The 16,670-nt window shown below is 36.9% G+C and overlaps 1 protein-coding gene across 1 annotated transcript in view; it reads right to left on the reverse strand.

The window, feature by feature from the left end:
• LOC134577074 (complement receptor type 2-like) overlaps positions 1-16,670 on the reverse strand; it is a 117,307-nt gene that overhangs the window by 70,245 nt on the left and 30,392 nt on the right. Inside the window, exons 14-18 of the mRNA XM_063435716.1 lie at positions 14,828-15,007; positions 14,242-14,421; positions 13,186-13,374; positions 12,769-12,942; positions 9,683-9,862 (exon numbers count right to left, since the gene is read on the reverse strand). Of these exons, the coding sequence (XP_063291786.1) occupies positions 9,683-9,862; positions 12,769-12,942; positions 13,186-13,374; positions 14,242-14,421; positions 14,828-15,007 (903 nt within the window). The remainder of the gene's footprint in view (positions 1-9,682; positions 9,863-12,768; positions 12,943-13,185; positions 13,375-14,241; positions 14,422-14,827; positions 15,008-16,670) is intronic.

A 16,670-nucleotide genomic window follows, 5' to 3' on the forward strand; every position in this document is an offset into this window, starting at 1 on the left:
CCTCTAATGGTGAACATTAGACACATCTTCAGTACATTAAGGTTTGGATATCTTAATTTTCCTTGACGATCCAGTTTTGCTTGTGTATGCAGATAAATGTTTCCAACATGCTGTAAGAGCCTATAGACACCAAGAGCATCAATAAATGGAGATATCCAAACCTAAATGTACTGTAGATGTGTGTTGTATCTTTACTTTTACTCTGCACCAGAGTCCAGAAAATTCCTTAATAACATCTATTTGCGTTTAAATACAGGGGTGTGTTTGTATGTAGTGTTGGCTTTTTAATGCAGGTGTGCTTTTGTGTGTAGTGTTGGCTTTTGACACGTACCATGACACACAGAAGAACACCCTGACACACAGATGCACACACACACACAGATGCACACCCTGACACACACACTGATCTATATGCTTACACAGATATACATACACATAAACACACATATACACACATATGCACACTAACACACATACAAACAGACACAAAGTTACACACACAGACTCATGCACACACCCTGAGACACAGATACATACATTGACATATAGATACCTTAACACACAGACACACACACACTCTGACATATATACACACACACACACACACAAACAGACACATACACACACTATGTCACAGATATACACACACTCAGACATACACTGTGAAACATGTATGCACTCAGACACACACACAGACACACACTGTGTCACAGATATACACATTCAGACACACACACACTGTGAAACAGATACACACTCAAACCTCAGACACACACACACACAAAGACACAGATACACACACACAATCTGACAAACACATAAATGTCACTTATTATATTTGCAACGACCCTCCTGTTAACATACCTTTCTTTTCTAAGAGGCTTGCTTGCATGGAGTCCTAGTGATGCTGCCTGAGGGGAACGAGTGAAACTGCTATAGCCCATTTGAGCAAGTTCTTGGTTCCACCCCCTTAGTTCTGTTCCAGGCTGTTTTTGAGTGGTTTGATACAAACAGAAAATCCAGGTGCCCATGGCTGATTCTTTACTTATCATGTTGCTAAAGCAGAAGTTACACTCATCCATAGTTTAGGACAGCATTGTTTAGCTAAGAGTTTGAGTTTGGATGAAAAAAACATCAAATAAATAATGGAAATAATAATAATTCACAGGAGTACATGTAGGACTCTTCACTATCTGATGTTTAGTTTATGAAGGCCTTCAAACATTTTGAAGCTTAGTCACAGAGGGCTTGGTTGACTTGGAAATCACAGACTAAAATTGTTTCACAAACGTCTATGCTTCTTTAAAGTAGACAAAGTGTGTATTTTTCCACCACTCTCTGTAAAATGCATCTGGATTATTGTTTATCACACACAAACAGCATGTTCTCATCTTTTTCAGGTTTACTGGGACAAAATTAGAAGCTTGTTCCTTGGACAAAATTAGATGCTTGTCACACTTGGAGTTTGAATACATCTAAAAATTAGACACACAAGGACTCTCGTATTTTGAGCTTTATTAATAATATATTTTTAATGAAATCACATTTTATAATATCACTTTCTTACATTTTGTTTTTGCAGGAACAATGCATTTATGATGTGCATTTTTAAACCTTGCGTGTGATACTGTAGTCAAACCCTTGAAATGCAGCTATCTACATTCACAAACAGTATCTCTGCTTTAAACTGAATTCACAAGTCTAGTGAGATTAGGGTTAAGAGATAGTTATGTTTATGGGAGTACTTGCGTTAAAAATTATGTGAATTGTAACTTTCATCTCATTCAGCTATTGGATGGGAATAAGGAGGTTACAATTTACTGTAATTTAAAGGCAGACATTTTCTAAGTCTACTCTAAATCAACCATACTCCCATGCCATGCCATCCTTAATCATAAATAACCTTAATCTCAGCATTAACCATATCAATAACCCTGACGCACACCGAATCTTAACACCAAAACTAACAGCAACATTAAATCCTTACCCCAACATTAACCATTGCAGAATTTAATAACAAGCAAAATTGATTTTAATCCCATAAATCTGATGTTTCAGTAACTAACACGAATATAGACAATAGACATTATTAATCACTAAAGATATACCTAGAGAATTTGCATCACATTCCATGGAAGTTTTTCCCAATTGTGTGCAATTACAAGGATCTAGATTTATTAGAAGAATAACGTAAATACAAATAAAAGTAACATAGGAATGAAAAAGTTGCAGTGCAGATCAACACATCCATTGGCGCAGGTGAACTTAACAGATGTACGTGGCTGGCTGGTGTCTATCAATTGGATCTCAGCATCACAAATGCTTTGGGTGGTACAACCACGAAATGCGTTAGGATTTGATTGGCTTCCTATAGAAAAAAATATATTGAATGTAAGAAAATAGCTTGGAATGAGTTATCATAATAGGTAAATCTCTTCTTTTTTTAGAAAATGCCAAATGCATTGAAATATTTTTGCTTGATTTTATTAATACATTTAATATGCTGTTGTTGCTATGTAACTGTTTTATATAACTTTATTTTACAATGCCTAACAATGTGCTCTTACGTTGTTCTCTACTTGCCTCTACAATGCTCTCTCAATGTCTTCCTTTCAAGCATCTAACATTAACACTAGGTGCAACAAAACACATTTTACGCTCTAATTGTGGATTGTCCTGTTTGCTGTAGACCTCATGCATTGGTGATATTGTGAGTGCTTTGAGTGATAGTTTCAGACCAGTCACAGTGTCTATTAAAAAATAGTCCATTATTTAATTATAGTAGTATGATGTTTGTTTTACCTGTTATGGTTGTTGTTTGCTGAAGACATATGTTCTCAGTCCCAGTACATTTAATGTTGTTGCTGGTTGATGATGGACAAGTCAGTCCATTTGACTGAGTGCTATCACCTGGTACTTTAAATAAACCAAAGAAAGAATAACATTTGAACCAATTTTGTCATAACACAATTCTTAGATCACACTAATGTTTCATTATTAATGAAATATATATATATATATATACAGGTGATACATGAAAAATTTGAATATCGCGCATTTCAGTAATGCAACGTAAAAGGGGAAACTAATATATGAGATAGACGCATTACATGTAAAGCAAGATTGTTCGAGCCGTGATTTGTCATAAGTGCGATGATTATGCACGGTATTCTAATTTTTTGACTATCACCTGTGTGTGTATATATAGATGTAAAAACAGATAACATTTGAATCTTGTAATACCTTTTTTATTGGACTAACAGAATTTTTAATGACAAGCTTTCGGGAGAACCTCCCTTTCTCAAGTCTAAAGCATTTGCTCAGAAATGCTTCAGACTTGAGAAAGGGAGGTTCTCCTGAAAGCTTGTCATTAAAACATTCTGTTAGTCCAACGAAAAAGGTATTACAAGATTCACATTTTATCTGTTTTTACATCTACGTCACTGGACTAATACGGCTACAATCTCTACTTGAACACTATGGAAGATATATATACAAATATAAAAAGGTGTTCGATGGAGTTCAGGTCAGGTCTCTGTGTGGGCCAGTCAAGGAGCAATTTAATCCAGACTACTAAGTGGCAATGTTTCAGCTAAAAATTCGTCTTTCTCTGGATAAAGGTTGCGCCTGTATGTCTCAGGCAAATATTATGACACAAAATTATTAAATATCAATTATTCAAAAATATGTTAATTACTAGTCTTTTATTAACTTATTTCACCATCTAAAAAAGAAAACACATACATACAAACACACACACACACACACACACACACACACATATATATATATATATATATATATATATATATATATATATATATATATATATATATAGAAACAAAGTCAGGGGTGCACTCACAGGTCTTCAATAAAGTGGAAACTGGTTTATTCAAGTGAAAAAAATCTTCAATACATCCGTGAACAAAATCGACGTTTCGACCCCTAAGGGTCTTTTTCAAGATCCTTTGGGGTAGAAACGTCGATTTTTTCACGGATATATAACTATAACATCTTGTATTTATCCAGCACTCACGCATTCACTAAACAGCTACTTCAACATTCACATAATTTATTATAAAAATAAAACAGCTAGCCTAGGCAAAATAGTTGGGATTGAGTTACTGTATATTATCATACATTACATAAACTTGACAAATGTCAATGTACCCCATTTTGTCAAGTTATATCCTAATGCCTGCTCTTATGAGTTAAACCATTTACTTGGAAAAAAAATGTCCTACTGTGACTCTCTCCCGTGCATATATCATCTATCTATCTATCTATCTATCTATCTATCTATCTATCTGTCTGTCTGTCTGTCTGTCTGTCTGTCTGTCTGTCTGTCTGTCTGTCTGTCTGTCTGTCTGTCTGTCTGTCTGTCAATCTGTCTGTCTGTCTAGCAATCTGTATGTATGTGTATCTATCTATCTATCTATCTATCTGTCTGTCTGTCTGTCTGTCTGTCTGTCTAGCAATCTATCTGTCTGTCTGTCTAGCAATCTGTATGTCTGTCTATCTATCTATCTATCTAGCAATCTATCTGTCTGTCTAGCAATCTGTCTGTCTGTCTAGCAATCTGTCTGTCTGTGTATCTATCTATCTATCTATCTATCTATCTATCTATCTATCTATCTCTGTCTGTCTAGCAATCTATCTATCTATCTATCTATCTATCTATCTGTCTGTCTGTCTGTCTGTCTGCCTATCTATCTATCTATCTATCTATCTATCTATCTATCTATCTATCTAGCAATCTATCTGTCTGTCTGTGTAGCAATATGTCTGTCTGTCTAGCAATCTGTCTGTCTGTGTATCTATCTATCTATCTATCTATCTATCTATCTATCTATATGTCTGTCTGTCTAGCAATCTATCTATCTGTCTGTCTGTCTATCTATCTATCTATCTATCTATCTATCACCAATCTATATATCTCTATTGATTTATCTTTTTTAAAATAAAATTCAGTACACTGTGATTGAATGTCAGAATAGTGAATTGTGGTGATTTCCTGGCTTCTATTTTGCTAAAATAATCAAAAGGGAAATATAAATGAACTGATTATTTATAGCTCTGCTATTTTGGCTTAAAGCTTTCACTTCAATGGATTCTGTAAAAGATCTGATACAAATAATTATCAACACACTATTTATGTAGAGGTAACACAAACTCTATTAGCTGATAATGGCACATTGTTTTCGTAATCACCAACAGGTTGTTTATAGTACTTGATAAAAAAATAATAATAAAGATTCCTGTGTTTATATCGCATAGTTTGCTTTTACAGTGTGTCACATTCTACTAATGCTACTATTCATCAGGATTTTCTACTCCTTTAATTGACCTGTAGTAATAAGAAATGTTGAATGGACACTTTTTAGTTAAGGTCCAAGATCTTCAGGTTAAACTCAGATCACAGCAGTCAACAAACTAAGCAACTGAGCTATCTTGCTAGCACATACAGTATGGAACCTAAAAGGTTATTTGATATTTAAGGTATTTGAATGCCCATTGATAACTTACACACAGGGATGGATGGAGTACAATTGTAAGTGTAGCAGCATGAGGTTCCGATCTTTGTCCTCCCACCGCTAAACGTAAAGCTTCCATTCGTATAGCACCGTGATTTCTGAATGCATGTTCTTGAAAATATTTGGGAGGTTTTTCCACCTGTTTTTGGAATATTTTTTGCATAAAGTTAATTCCATATTGAAAGGCACCAACAAGTTAGCATTTATGTAATATAATACTATATAATTACAATACACATAATGTACCTGTAAATGGTATTAAAGTTTGCATAACTTAAGTTGGGTATCTATCATTAAGCTACTTCACTCACTTATACTCACTTATACAGTCAATGCTTCTTTCCTGGTCTAATATCCCTCCCTCCCCCCCCCCCCCCCCCAACCAAAAAAAAATCAAAACAAGAAATAGTTAATCAAATAAGCATCAAAAATATGAGCTTAGGTGCATGATGGGAAATAGGAGAGGTTTATTAACCTTTTCACTTTGCAGCCAACTGTGACACATTAACATCCTAAAGCCAGGTTGAAAATAAATTTAATTCTCTGCAGAACTGGTTGTTATTCCATCTGGGTAATTCAGGGTAACTGTAAGATGATTTTCATCTCTCCAAATTTACTGTTACTGACCAACTTGCCAAGTACAAATGTGGTATTAAAATTGTGCTGTAAGCTCATGATTCTTTTTATTATTCCACTAGTATAAATGAACATGTTAAGCACCAATTATTCATGTAAATATTAAACTTGTGCATTCAGATTCTGCTGAATTGAGATTTGGAACGGTCAGCTGTTCAGTCAAATTCTATATTTATGAAAATTGATTATATAATTACAATGGCACCTGTCAAGCAGTGGGATATCTTGGGCAGCAACTGAGACGTAACTTTGAGAATTTTATGTTTGGATACAGGAAAAAGTGGGAAGTGAAAATATTTGATTGCCTTAAAAAAGGGCAAAATAGTGATAGCTAGAAAACTGAGTCAGAGTATCCCCAAAATATCATTTATTGTGTGGTTTCTACTAGGCAGTGGTTTGTACCTACATAAAGTGGTGCAAGGAAGGACAACTGGTGAACCGGCATCAGGGTCATTTGCACCCAATGCTCATTGATGCATGGGGAGTGAAGGCTAGCCCATCTGGCGCGATCAAACAGAAGAGCTACTGTCGCCCAAATTGCTGACAAACTTAATGCTGACCATGATAGAAAGTTATCAGAATACACAGTGCATCGCAGTTTGCTGTGTATGGGACTGCGTTGCCACAGACCGGTCAGAGTCCCTGCTAACATCCCTGTCCACTGCAGAAAGCACATTATTCAAGACAATGTTCTGCTGGGGATTCATGTATATGTTAAATTACCACTTGCCAAATGCCTAGAGCAGTGGTTCCCAAATAAGTCCTCATGGCCCACCAACAGTCCAGGATTGATGTATTTTCCTGTTTTATTCCAACAGGGATACTAACAAAACCTGGACAGTTGGTGGGTCTTGAGGACTGGTTTGGGAAACGCTGGCCTAAAGGATGTTGCAGACTACATTTGGTCAAACTGTTACATAAATGAGCATGACAAAAATTTCCATAACTCAAACAATTATTTAGCTGAACTGGACAATTCCACATTTAACAACTAGTGACCATTTCAGATGACAAGTCTTTGTTTTCTTTAACTCAGATAAAAAAATTTTTTTTATAAATTTTTAAAACTGAACCACTCAACTTTGTTCTACACAACATCTATATCTAGAAACAAAACCTCATTTCAATAAGTCTGGTTTAAAACCATTGAACTTGACAGTTTACCTGAAGACGTTACATTGTACTGAGACCCACAGACAGTTCCTGCCGGGCAGGTCATAGTGCTTCCTGTACATGTCGATGATATTGAACTCACACAATCTACGCAGGACAGAACTGAAAAGACAAATACATAGGAAGGTTGTAGCTCAGTAAATATGAGGATATATGTTTCTCTACGAAACAAGATGTGGTTAACAAACAGGATTCTTTTAGGAACACAAACAAGGGTGAGACATATTGAAGATCTCATTCAAATATCAGATTGATAATGAAACTGATGTTTAAATAAAATGTTATTATGTAAATCCCTCAACATTCCACAGCATCTGATGCTCTTTCCATGGCTGAGGTCATCATTTCTCTACATGGGGTTTTTGCATTTGCTCCGTGGGGAGCATTCAGTGTTTTGGTTAGACAAATGCCAGCCTGCAGAGACTGATTCTAAGCACCAGAAACATTACATTAAGCTGACAAAGATTATCACTTGAAAAAGCATGTTGGTGAAACGCGTTGTGATTCTATACAAGTGCATTATTGGTTTTATTTATTTAATTTCATATTATTTTATAGTTTTGTTTGTATTTGTTTGGTATGTTACAAGAAAATTGTTTTGCCATTCAAACCTATTATATCTGTCATGCTTTTAACCTGACAGTTTTAATCCAGGAAAATTCCCGTTGGCACTACTACATTCTTCCATTTATCTCTATACATCCATGGTGGGGATTATACCACCCATGCAGATTCCATTGAGGATTCACTGTTCTGAAAAATGTGAGTACCTTTTTTTTATAAATGTTTAAGACCTAGAGCACTATATTTATCTCTATTTTTTCATTTATACAATATGTCTACTATACTGTGAAAGTATATGAAAGAAAATCAATTGCTGATATATCCACAAGTGGCGATTATACCGCTTCAAGCCTTCTCTAAGAGCTGATTGGAGGCTCTTGTTTTGTAAGTGTATTTATGTTTTTTACACAACTTGATTTGGTTTTATAGCGGATTACACTATTGGTGCTTTTCTGTATTCCCATATGTTACATGAGAGACACCCACATCAGAACAAGCCACTGAAGGCACTTTTCATTTTTGAAAAAAATTTGATTGTTCATCCATATCCATGGCAAAGATTACATTGCCATAACCTGATACATAATAGCTAAAGGATAGCTCCTCTCTTGTGAGTGTATCATTATCTGGCACAACCTGTTTTTTCTTTCCAAAGTAGTATGATATGATTGACATTTAGCTTGATCAATGGTTGCCATACTCAGTTATTGTTTTTGCATAGCATGATCCACTGTTTAGTACACTTGTCATGCACTTGATTTCTAACGGCTCCCATTCTCCTTGGGACTTTGATTCCATCCAATCCCTCCCTGATATCTGCTATTTGATTTACTGATACACCACAACATTCATCTTTCTTTTTTATGAGGGGGATTGTTGGTCTCCCTTCCACGTTACTTTTTATTATCTGTATCTGGGTATAATTAGGTTATTGCGTTGTTGGGACAGGAAAGAAATTTGATTAAAGTATATGTGCACCCTTTATAGTGTTCCCATTCCCATAATATATCTGTGGCAATTTAAGGTTTTTCATTTCCTTTGCGTAATTAGAGAGGAAGCTATTTTTTTTTATTGCCATAGTCTATTATGTTCTTTGTTGGATTCAGTTGTTACAATTTTATTTGAAGCACATGTACCAATTTCTCTCTTATTAAGTAGTGTATTATCTACAGGAGCATTGGTCATTGTGAATAAAGCCTGTTGTTTTGCTCCACCGTGTGGCTGTATTAAGGTACTACATGACTCTAGTTACTATGAGAGATAGAACAGATTTTAGCTGTTGAAGGCTGTGATTATCAATCACGATCTTTACATGATTCTAAAACACAAAAATGTATCTAACATTAAAAGAGTTTTCCAATTATAAAAATATGCAGTAGATATGTTACTTTGTCGCAATCGCATTTAAGCAAATTGATATGTTTGACAATTAATTAATCCATCCGATACGAAAACCTATCTGTTCCTATATTGTGCATATCGATTAATTTGGGCAAATAGCTGTGAATTCTAAATCTGAAATAAAAAAACAAACAAAGTAGTTTCATTCATTAAAAATGAATTGACAAATATTTTTTGTTTGGATGAATTGATTCGTTGACAAAAATCTGATCTGTTTGAAGACGAATGCAATGAATGCACATCTTGGAGACAGCACAGAATAAACATGACTAATAGTAGAGACTGCTAGTTATTGCAAAATATTGTTGAATACATTTCTATGAAGGTTTTTGAGATAGAGCTGACGTGTTGACTGAATTGCAAGTATTTCTCACCTTTGCACTGAGGTTCAGAGGAGCTCCAGGTTCCCGTTGCCGTGCAGGATATTGAATTTACTCCGACCAATGAAAAATCTGGACCACAAGTAAACGTCACAGATTCCTTGTAATTGTATTCTGTCTTCTTGGGCTCAAAGCTTCCATTAGCAATGGTACTTGGAGAAGGACATAGTTTTACTAGTGAAGAAAATTTGTATCTGTATTAGCTAACATTTCGTAATTATTGAATGATCTACTACATATTTGAAAATATAGTATTATTTCAGGATGAACATATTTTACTGAATGTATTTCACATTTTTATTTGCTGACTCTTAATTATTTTTTTTTAAATCACATTTTTTTTCCAGTTTTATATAAATCTTTTTTTTTCGTGCATATAGGCTTAACAATCAGGTTTGTGGTGCCCCAAAGGCAGTCCACTCACTTTTGCCATTAACATATGAAACATTGGGGTACAGAATGACATGTGACATTTGCACTCTTTTACATTTAAAGAGTATTAACCAAGTGTTGCATAACATGCTAGATAGTACATTACTGTGATTACTAGGGAGAATGGGTAAAACATGAATAGACTTGCTTATATAGTAGTTAAATGTGGAGTAACATGCTAGACAATACATGACTGTATTTACTTATGTATTTGCTGTTCAGGTGTACGCTAAGTGCAATACGGTTGGTATTGTTAGACTAATATTTGGTTGGTTACATGCTAGATCTTCTAGATAGCTGTGCAGACCCCCTGGGTTCGAGCTAGCCGCTTTGGGGGTACATAGGCATTTTGAGTGTGGTCGTGAGTTAAAGTATGCACGCCTAAGTAGCCGAGTAGCGGTCAGGGGGTTAATACCGCCATTTCTTATTCGTCATTTGTGGTTAAGCGTACCATTTCCAAAAAATAACACATTTATCACAGTGGTCATTTTGCCCACTAAGGTTCTGCTGGCTTATGGCCTCGCAGGGTTGCCCCAGGTCCATACTTAGATTAGGTTGGAATCGGGAGGTTAATTGCACTATGGTCTCAAACATTAAGAGTTAACAAATATTGCATGTGTGTTGCATTACAACCCGTGATTCCATATACTACGCAACATGGAGCTCACGATTACTGTAGGTAAGTCCTGGTTGTTCATCCGATGCCCGATGGGTGGAGGGCATTGCTGGCATGGTGGCCTTTGTGCAGGTCGTCAGTGGTGACTCTCTGCCAGCCCCCTCTCTTGCTGGACCTCCGTGGGCCGGGTGTTGTAGCGCGGCTGCGAAGTGTTGCGTTCTCCTGGGGTCCCCCTGCGTGGCATAGTCTTTTGGGTAGTTTAGTGACCGTTGGGCCGGTCTGGGTGCTCAAAGGTGCTACCTTTTGGGTAGGTTGGTGTTTGCAGGCATGGCGGCATTTCATTGAGTTAGGTACATGGCGGTGAGGTTTAGGCCTCCGCCGGATCACCCGCTTACTTCTCCCCATGATTTGGACTGCTTCATGGCCCCGTATGGTGGTGACTGTTTGTCGTTCCATTATTTGGGTGAGCTCTGCAGGCGGCTTTGTCTCAAAGGTGGCCCTGCGGAGGGTGATTTTGGCCCGGAAATCCTGCAGTAGACGGTCAATCCTCTCTGCTAGTTGGGGCAGTATGTGCTGGGCGCTAGGTTGCACGTGGTGTCCGCCATGTTTTTCTCTGTTTGTTTCATTGTGGGGTTAGGGCCTGGTCAGCTCCCTGGTGCTGGGTCGTCGCTTGTGTTTGCCGGGATATCCCCCGCCGGCGTGGGGGCGGGAGGTAGAGTCCTCCGGGGAGACCTGGATCTGAGAAGGCTGCTGTTGTGGAGGGATCGGCCCCCTCTCTCGCATTGCCTGCTTAGGCCCACCGTTGGCTTCGGGTCTATCCCCGGTGAGAGATTGTCCCTGGCAGTTGGGATTTCTGGCTTGTGTTGCCGAATTAGCGAGCCCCTTAAGCTGGGATTGTTGTACAAGCGTATTTGAGGGCTTTTTCTCGCTTACTTCAGTTTCTTTTACGTTTTTGCCACAGAGCCCATGTTGTCAGGCTCCGCCCCTAAATCACATTTTAATTTGCAAAATTGCTAGATTGCCAGTTGGTGGCTTTAATGGAGGATGTGAATACTGAAATCTTTGTTAGTGTGATTCTAGGAGATAAAAAGAATATCTAATGCAGCAATAGCTTATACCAGCGGTTCCCACACTGTGTGCGGTGGTGTCCTGGGGCACAATGACTGGCTTACAGGGGTGAAGCGAAATGTTTCAGAGCCCATCGGGTGGCCCATTCACTTAAAGCCACCAGGTGGGTATCATTGCTTTATTGATCAACAATGGCCCAGTCAGGTGCCATGGCTTTTTAGGAGCACAACAGGGCCTCTGTGGTATCTGCTGGCTGGGAGGAAGTGACAGCCTGTCACTTCCCTTTCAGCTTCACAGAGCGCAGCGCTGGAGGGAGGAGGAAACTGTGGGCAGTGGTGGATCAGGCAGCATGAAGACAGACGTGAGGCTGGAGTAATCTGCGGCATACTCATTCCTGTCAGCCTCTGCCAGGACCCCAAGCAAACCACCCTCATGGACACAATAGGAAAGCTAACAGGCTGGCTGAAAATATAAATTTTTTAACATGTATGTCTATGTAAATGTCAGATTGTGTGTGTGTGTGTATTAGTCAGTGTGTGCAACTATGTGTGTGTATCTGTGTGTCAGTGTGTGTGTGCATCTGCTTGTCAGTGTGTGCACCTGTGTGGGTACATGTCAGTGTGTGTGTCTGTGCGCACACATCTGTGTGTCAGAATGTGCATCTGTGTATGTATATTTGCATCAGGGTGTCAGGGTGTGCATCTGTGTGTTTGTCAGTGTGTATATGTGTGTCATGGTGTGTGCATTTGTAAGTGCTTGTGTGTGTTCTGGTGCGTATATCTGTGTGTTAGGGTATGCCTTTGTGCTTTATATGCAACCACCCCTTCAATAAAATACCAACACTATACATTATACTATAGCGTCAGTATATCCCGCAGCGCTGTATAGACCTAAACATTAACATTAAACACCATATACAAATATGGATAATACTGGATAATTCCTGTTGTGTAAACATTCTTACCTTTGCACTGAGGTACAGCTGAGCTCCAGGTTCCTGTTGCTGTGCAGTTTATTGAGTCTACTCCAAGCAATGTAAAGCCTTGATCACATGTATATTTTACAGAATCCGGGTACACATACGGCGTCTTCTTCGGATCAAAACTTCCATTAGCAATTGCATTTGGAGGTTTACAACCTAGACAACAAAATTTTTTACAAAAGCCATAAAGGCATAAAATGTACCTATTGTTTTAAAATTAATAAGTATTTTAATACATAACTGAAATAACTATTTGATATACAGAATAATAATACAGAATATAAGAGAGACTAATGACAATATAAAAACCCTACGCACAGGAAATGGCCAATAGTTTTCAGGATGCAAGGGTATGTTTTAACTCAGAATTTGCACCCTGAAATAGCACTCTGTCCTTACTTTTGGAACCTTGGCACTGAGGTTCCGCTGAGCTCCAGGTTCCCGTTGCTGTGCAGAATATTGTATCTACTCCCACAAGTATAAAGCCTGCATTACATGTATATTTCACAGAGTCCTGGTATATGTATTGTGTCTTCTTCAGATCAAAGGTTCCATTAGAAACTGATTTTGGAACTGGACAGACTTGCACTAAGGAACAGACAAAAAATATATATTTTAACATTTAAGTGCAAGCTGGTTTATATAAATATTTATATATTGTGTATTTTGCAAGCAATAGGTTATCCCAAACACAAATCAAAGTATAGAATAATTTCAAATGTAATTGATTTTATTTGATTTTGTAGAGATTTTTCATGATGTAATTCAATGCTGGTGTAACAACCCCCAAAGACACTACATCAAACACTGTAGAAGTGGAAAATATGACCAAGACTTGGTAAAACTACAACGATCAGACATTATTCCAAATGACCTAGTATTGATGTAAGAGTCCAGGCATTGTTTTGTTTGTTTGTGACTCCTTTTTCTTCCTATTATTAATTGTTTTATAATTATCTCTTCTACAATCCTAATAGTCACTTACATAATGACTGCAAATTTGCTGAAAACGTAAGTCCAGCCCCTGCTTTCAAACACTAAAATAATTTTTAATGGGTCATATCATTCCTACAGTCTGGGAGGGTGGAGGAGTGACTAGACTCTACCATTTCACTATTAGCATTACATTTGCATTGAAGAGATTGATAAAGATTGCTATAGTAATTTTAAATATCTTTATTTTAGAAACATATGATATAACTGTATTTACTGTATGTAGGCATTATGCCTAAATGAAGATGTTCTGTTTTACATTCTGTTGCTAATTGTAGTAAGCTAGTAAGCTGCTAGTAATGCATTCAGAGTCCTTGCATATACCTATAAGCAATGTAATTGCCTATTTTTATTAATCTATTTTTGTCGCATCCACAGTATGTGAGAAAAATAGCATTTTTGCTTTTATACTAATATTTTAGACCCTGTGTGAAATTTAATTTAGAAGCAAACACTCCTTACCTTTGCACTGAGGCTCAACTAAGCTCCAGTTTCCCGTTGCTGTACAGAATATTGTATCTACTCCCACAAGTATAAAGCCTGCATTACATGTATATTTCACAGAGTCCTGAGACACATATTGTGTCTTCTTGGGAACAAAGCTTCCATTTGAAACTGAATTTGGAACTGAACAGACTTGCACTAGGGAACAAACAAAAATAAATTAAACAGACAAAAAATATAAAAACAATTACTGAAAATTGATGATATGTAGTTTTTTATTCGTAGATTCTTACTACCATTTCATCCTGATTCTCAGGTTGTATCCTCTGTATACTATTTTGTGTCCCACCACCCTCCACCTTATACTTCCCCACTGGGGACATATTTTTGTTCACATATATTCTATTTGCAAGTGTTTGTGGGGTACTCTTTTGGTAGTGTGGCTGGACGTTTTTGCCTTCGTGTTTATATATAGTACAGATCACTTGAAAATTGGTTTATCTACATTGTCTAGGATCTTCGTTGTTGGTTTAAAGTGTTCTTGGCAATGACAACCTCTTTGTCTAAAGCTAAATCTTCCACAGAAATATCATGCAATTCTTACCTTTGCATTGCGGTTCAGTTGAGCTCCAGTTTCCCATCGATGTGCAGAATATTGAATCTACTCCCACAAGTGTAAAGCCTGGATCACATGTGTACTTTACAAATTCCTGGTACCCGTATTGTGTCTTCTTTGGACTAAAGGTTCCATTAGAAATTGAATGTGCAACTGGGCAGACTAGCACTAAGAAACAAACAAAAAAATATATTAAAATAATCACAGCAATTGAATTGATCTACATTGTCTAGGATTTTAATTGGAAGTAATTGATGATCAAAATGCAAAACATGTCCAAAATAGTTTAAGGTGACATTGATTTTACAGATAATTTTCACCTAGTAATTTGTTTAATGCTTTTTTTTTATTTATTTATTATTTTGCCTGTCTTATGTAGCCACACTGGTGACATATACCCCAGAGACAATACCCCCATCAGTACAAAAGAAAAAATAAGGCCCGCATTTATAAAAAATGCAAAGAGAGCACTTTATATCAAACCAGTCGTCAAGAAGGTGTACGTATTTTGAAAGTCATGTTGGATCAAAATATTTCTTTCCCAAAGAAGTTAAATTCTCAATATTTTATTGACTAGCTCTTTCATTATCCTTATCTACAATCCACTTTTTGTTTAGCTATGTAACAGGGCACAAATAGAAGGACAATTTAAAATAGCCATTGAGTTATTTGTGGGTGCCAATGACTACAAAGCTAGATTGGGATGATGCATATGTTTAGTATATGTTTATGGAGCTAGTAAATTAGTTTTTGAAATGGTTTATTTGCGAAAAGACAGTTACCAAACACAAGTGTTGACAATACATCTGTGCGCCTATTACCTATATGGGAGTTAAATTCATGAATACAATAAAAATGAATAGTTTATAGAAGATCAATGAAAAAAAGAATTGTCAAAATCAAAATCCTTTTAATTCACACCCAAATAAACTGATTCACCTTTCCACTTACAACTGAAAATTAATGTACACTTAATAAAATGGTATGCTGTATAAACTTCAGGTATCTCCACACCAGTAATACATTCCAAATAAAAAACAATGGTTCGGTGCTCTCCAAAAATAATGTAGTGTAATTTTTTATTTAGTGAAAGCACACAAATAGCAATATTTTGGCTCATGCTGCTTAAAAAAGGCTCCTGTGTGAGCCGGAACATCGCTACTTCTGTGCTTTCTTCTATGCACTAAATAAAGCAATTACATTATTTTTGGAGAGTGAGACATTCTTCTTTTTTTCCTTTTATTTTCCACATATATTGATTTACACTGATCAGCCACAACCTTAAGACCACCAACTGGTGAAGTAAATAGCATTGATCATATTGTTAAAATGGCACCTGTCAAGGGGTGGGATATATTCGGCAGCAAGTGAACAGTCAATGTTTAAAACAGGAAAAATGGGAAAGCAAAACTATCTTAGTATCTTTGACAACTAGATTGCTAGACAAATTGGTCAGAGCATCTCCATACAGTCCTGGGCCTGCTATCTACCTTTGAGCCACAGCAGTTCCTAGTCCTTGGAAATGTTTCTAGTCCTATTCATCCTGGCTTGTCTGCAGCACTGGGGGATGAACTTCGTCTATTGCTGTGCTTCACCTAACTCTGATCAGTCATCAGCAGGGTATACAGTTGCAAGAAAAAGTATGTAAACCCTTTGGAATTATATGGATTTCTGCACAAATTGGTCATAAAATGTGATCTGATCATTATCTAAGTCACAACAATAGACAATCACAGTCTGCTTAAACTAATAACACACAAAGAATGAAATGTTGCCATGTTTTTATTGAACACACCATGTAAGTATTCACAGTGCAGGTGGAAAAAGTATG

The sequence above is a fragment of the Pelobates fuscus genome, chromosome 11 (assembly GCF_036172605.1).
Source record: "Pelobates fuscus isolate aPelFus1 chromosome 11, aPelFus1.pri, whole genome shotgun sequence".
Classification (NCBI taxonomy): domain Eukaryota; kingdom Metazoa; phylum Chordata; class Amphibia; order Anura; family Pelobatidae; genus Pelobates; species Pelobates fuscus.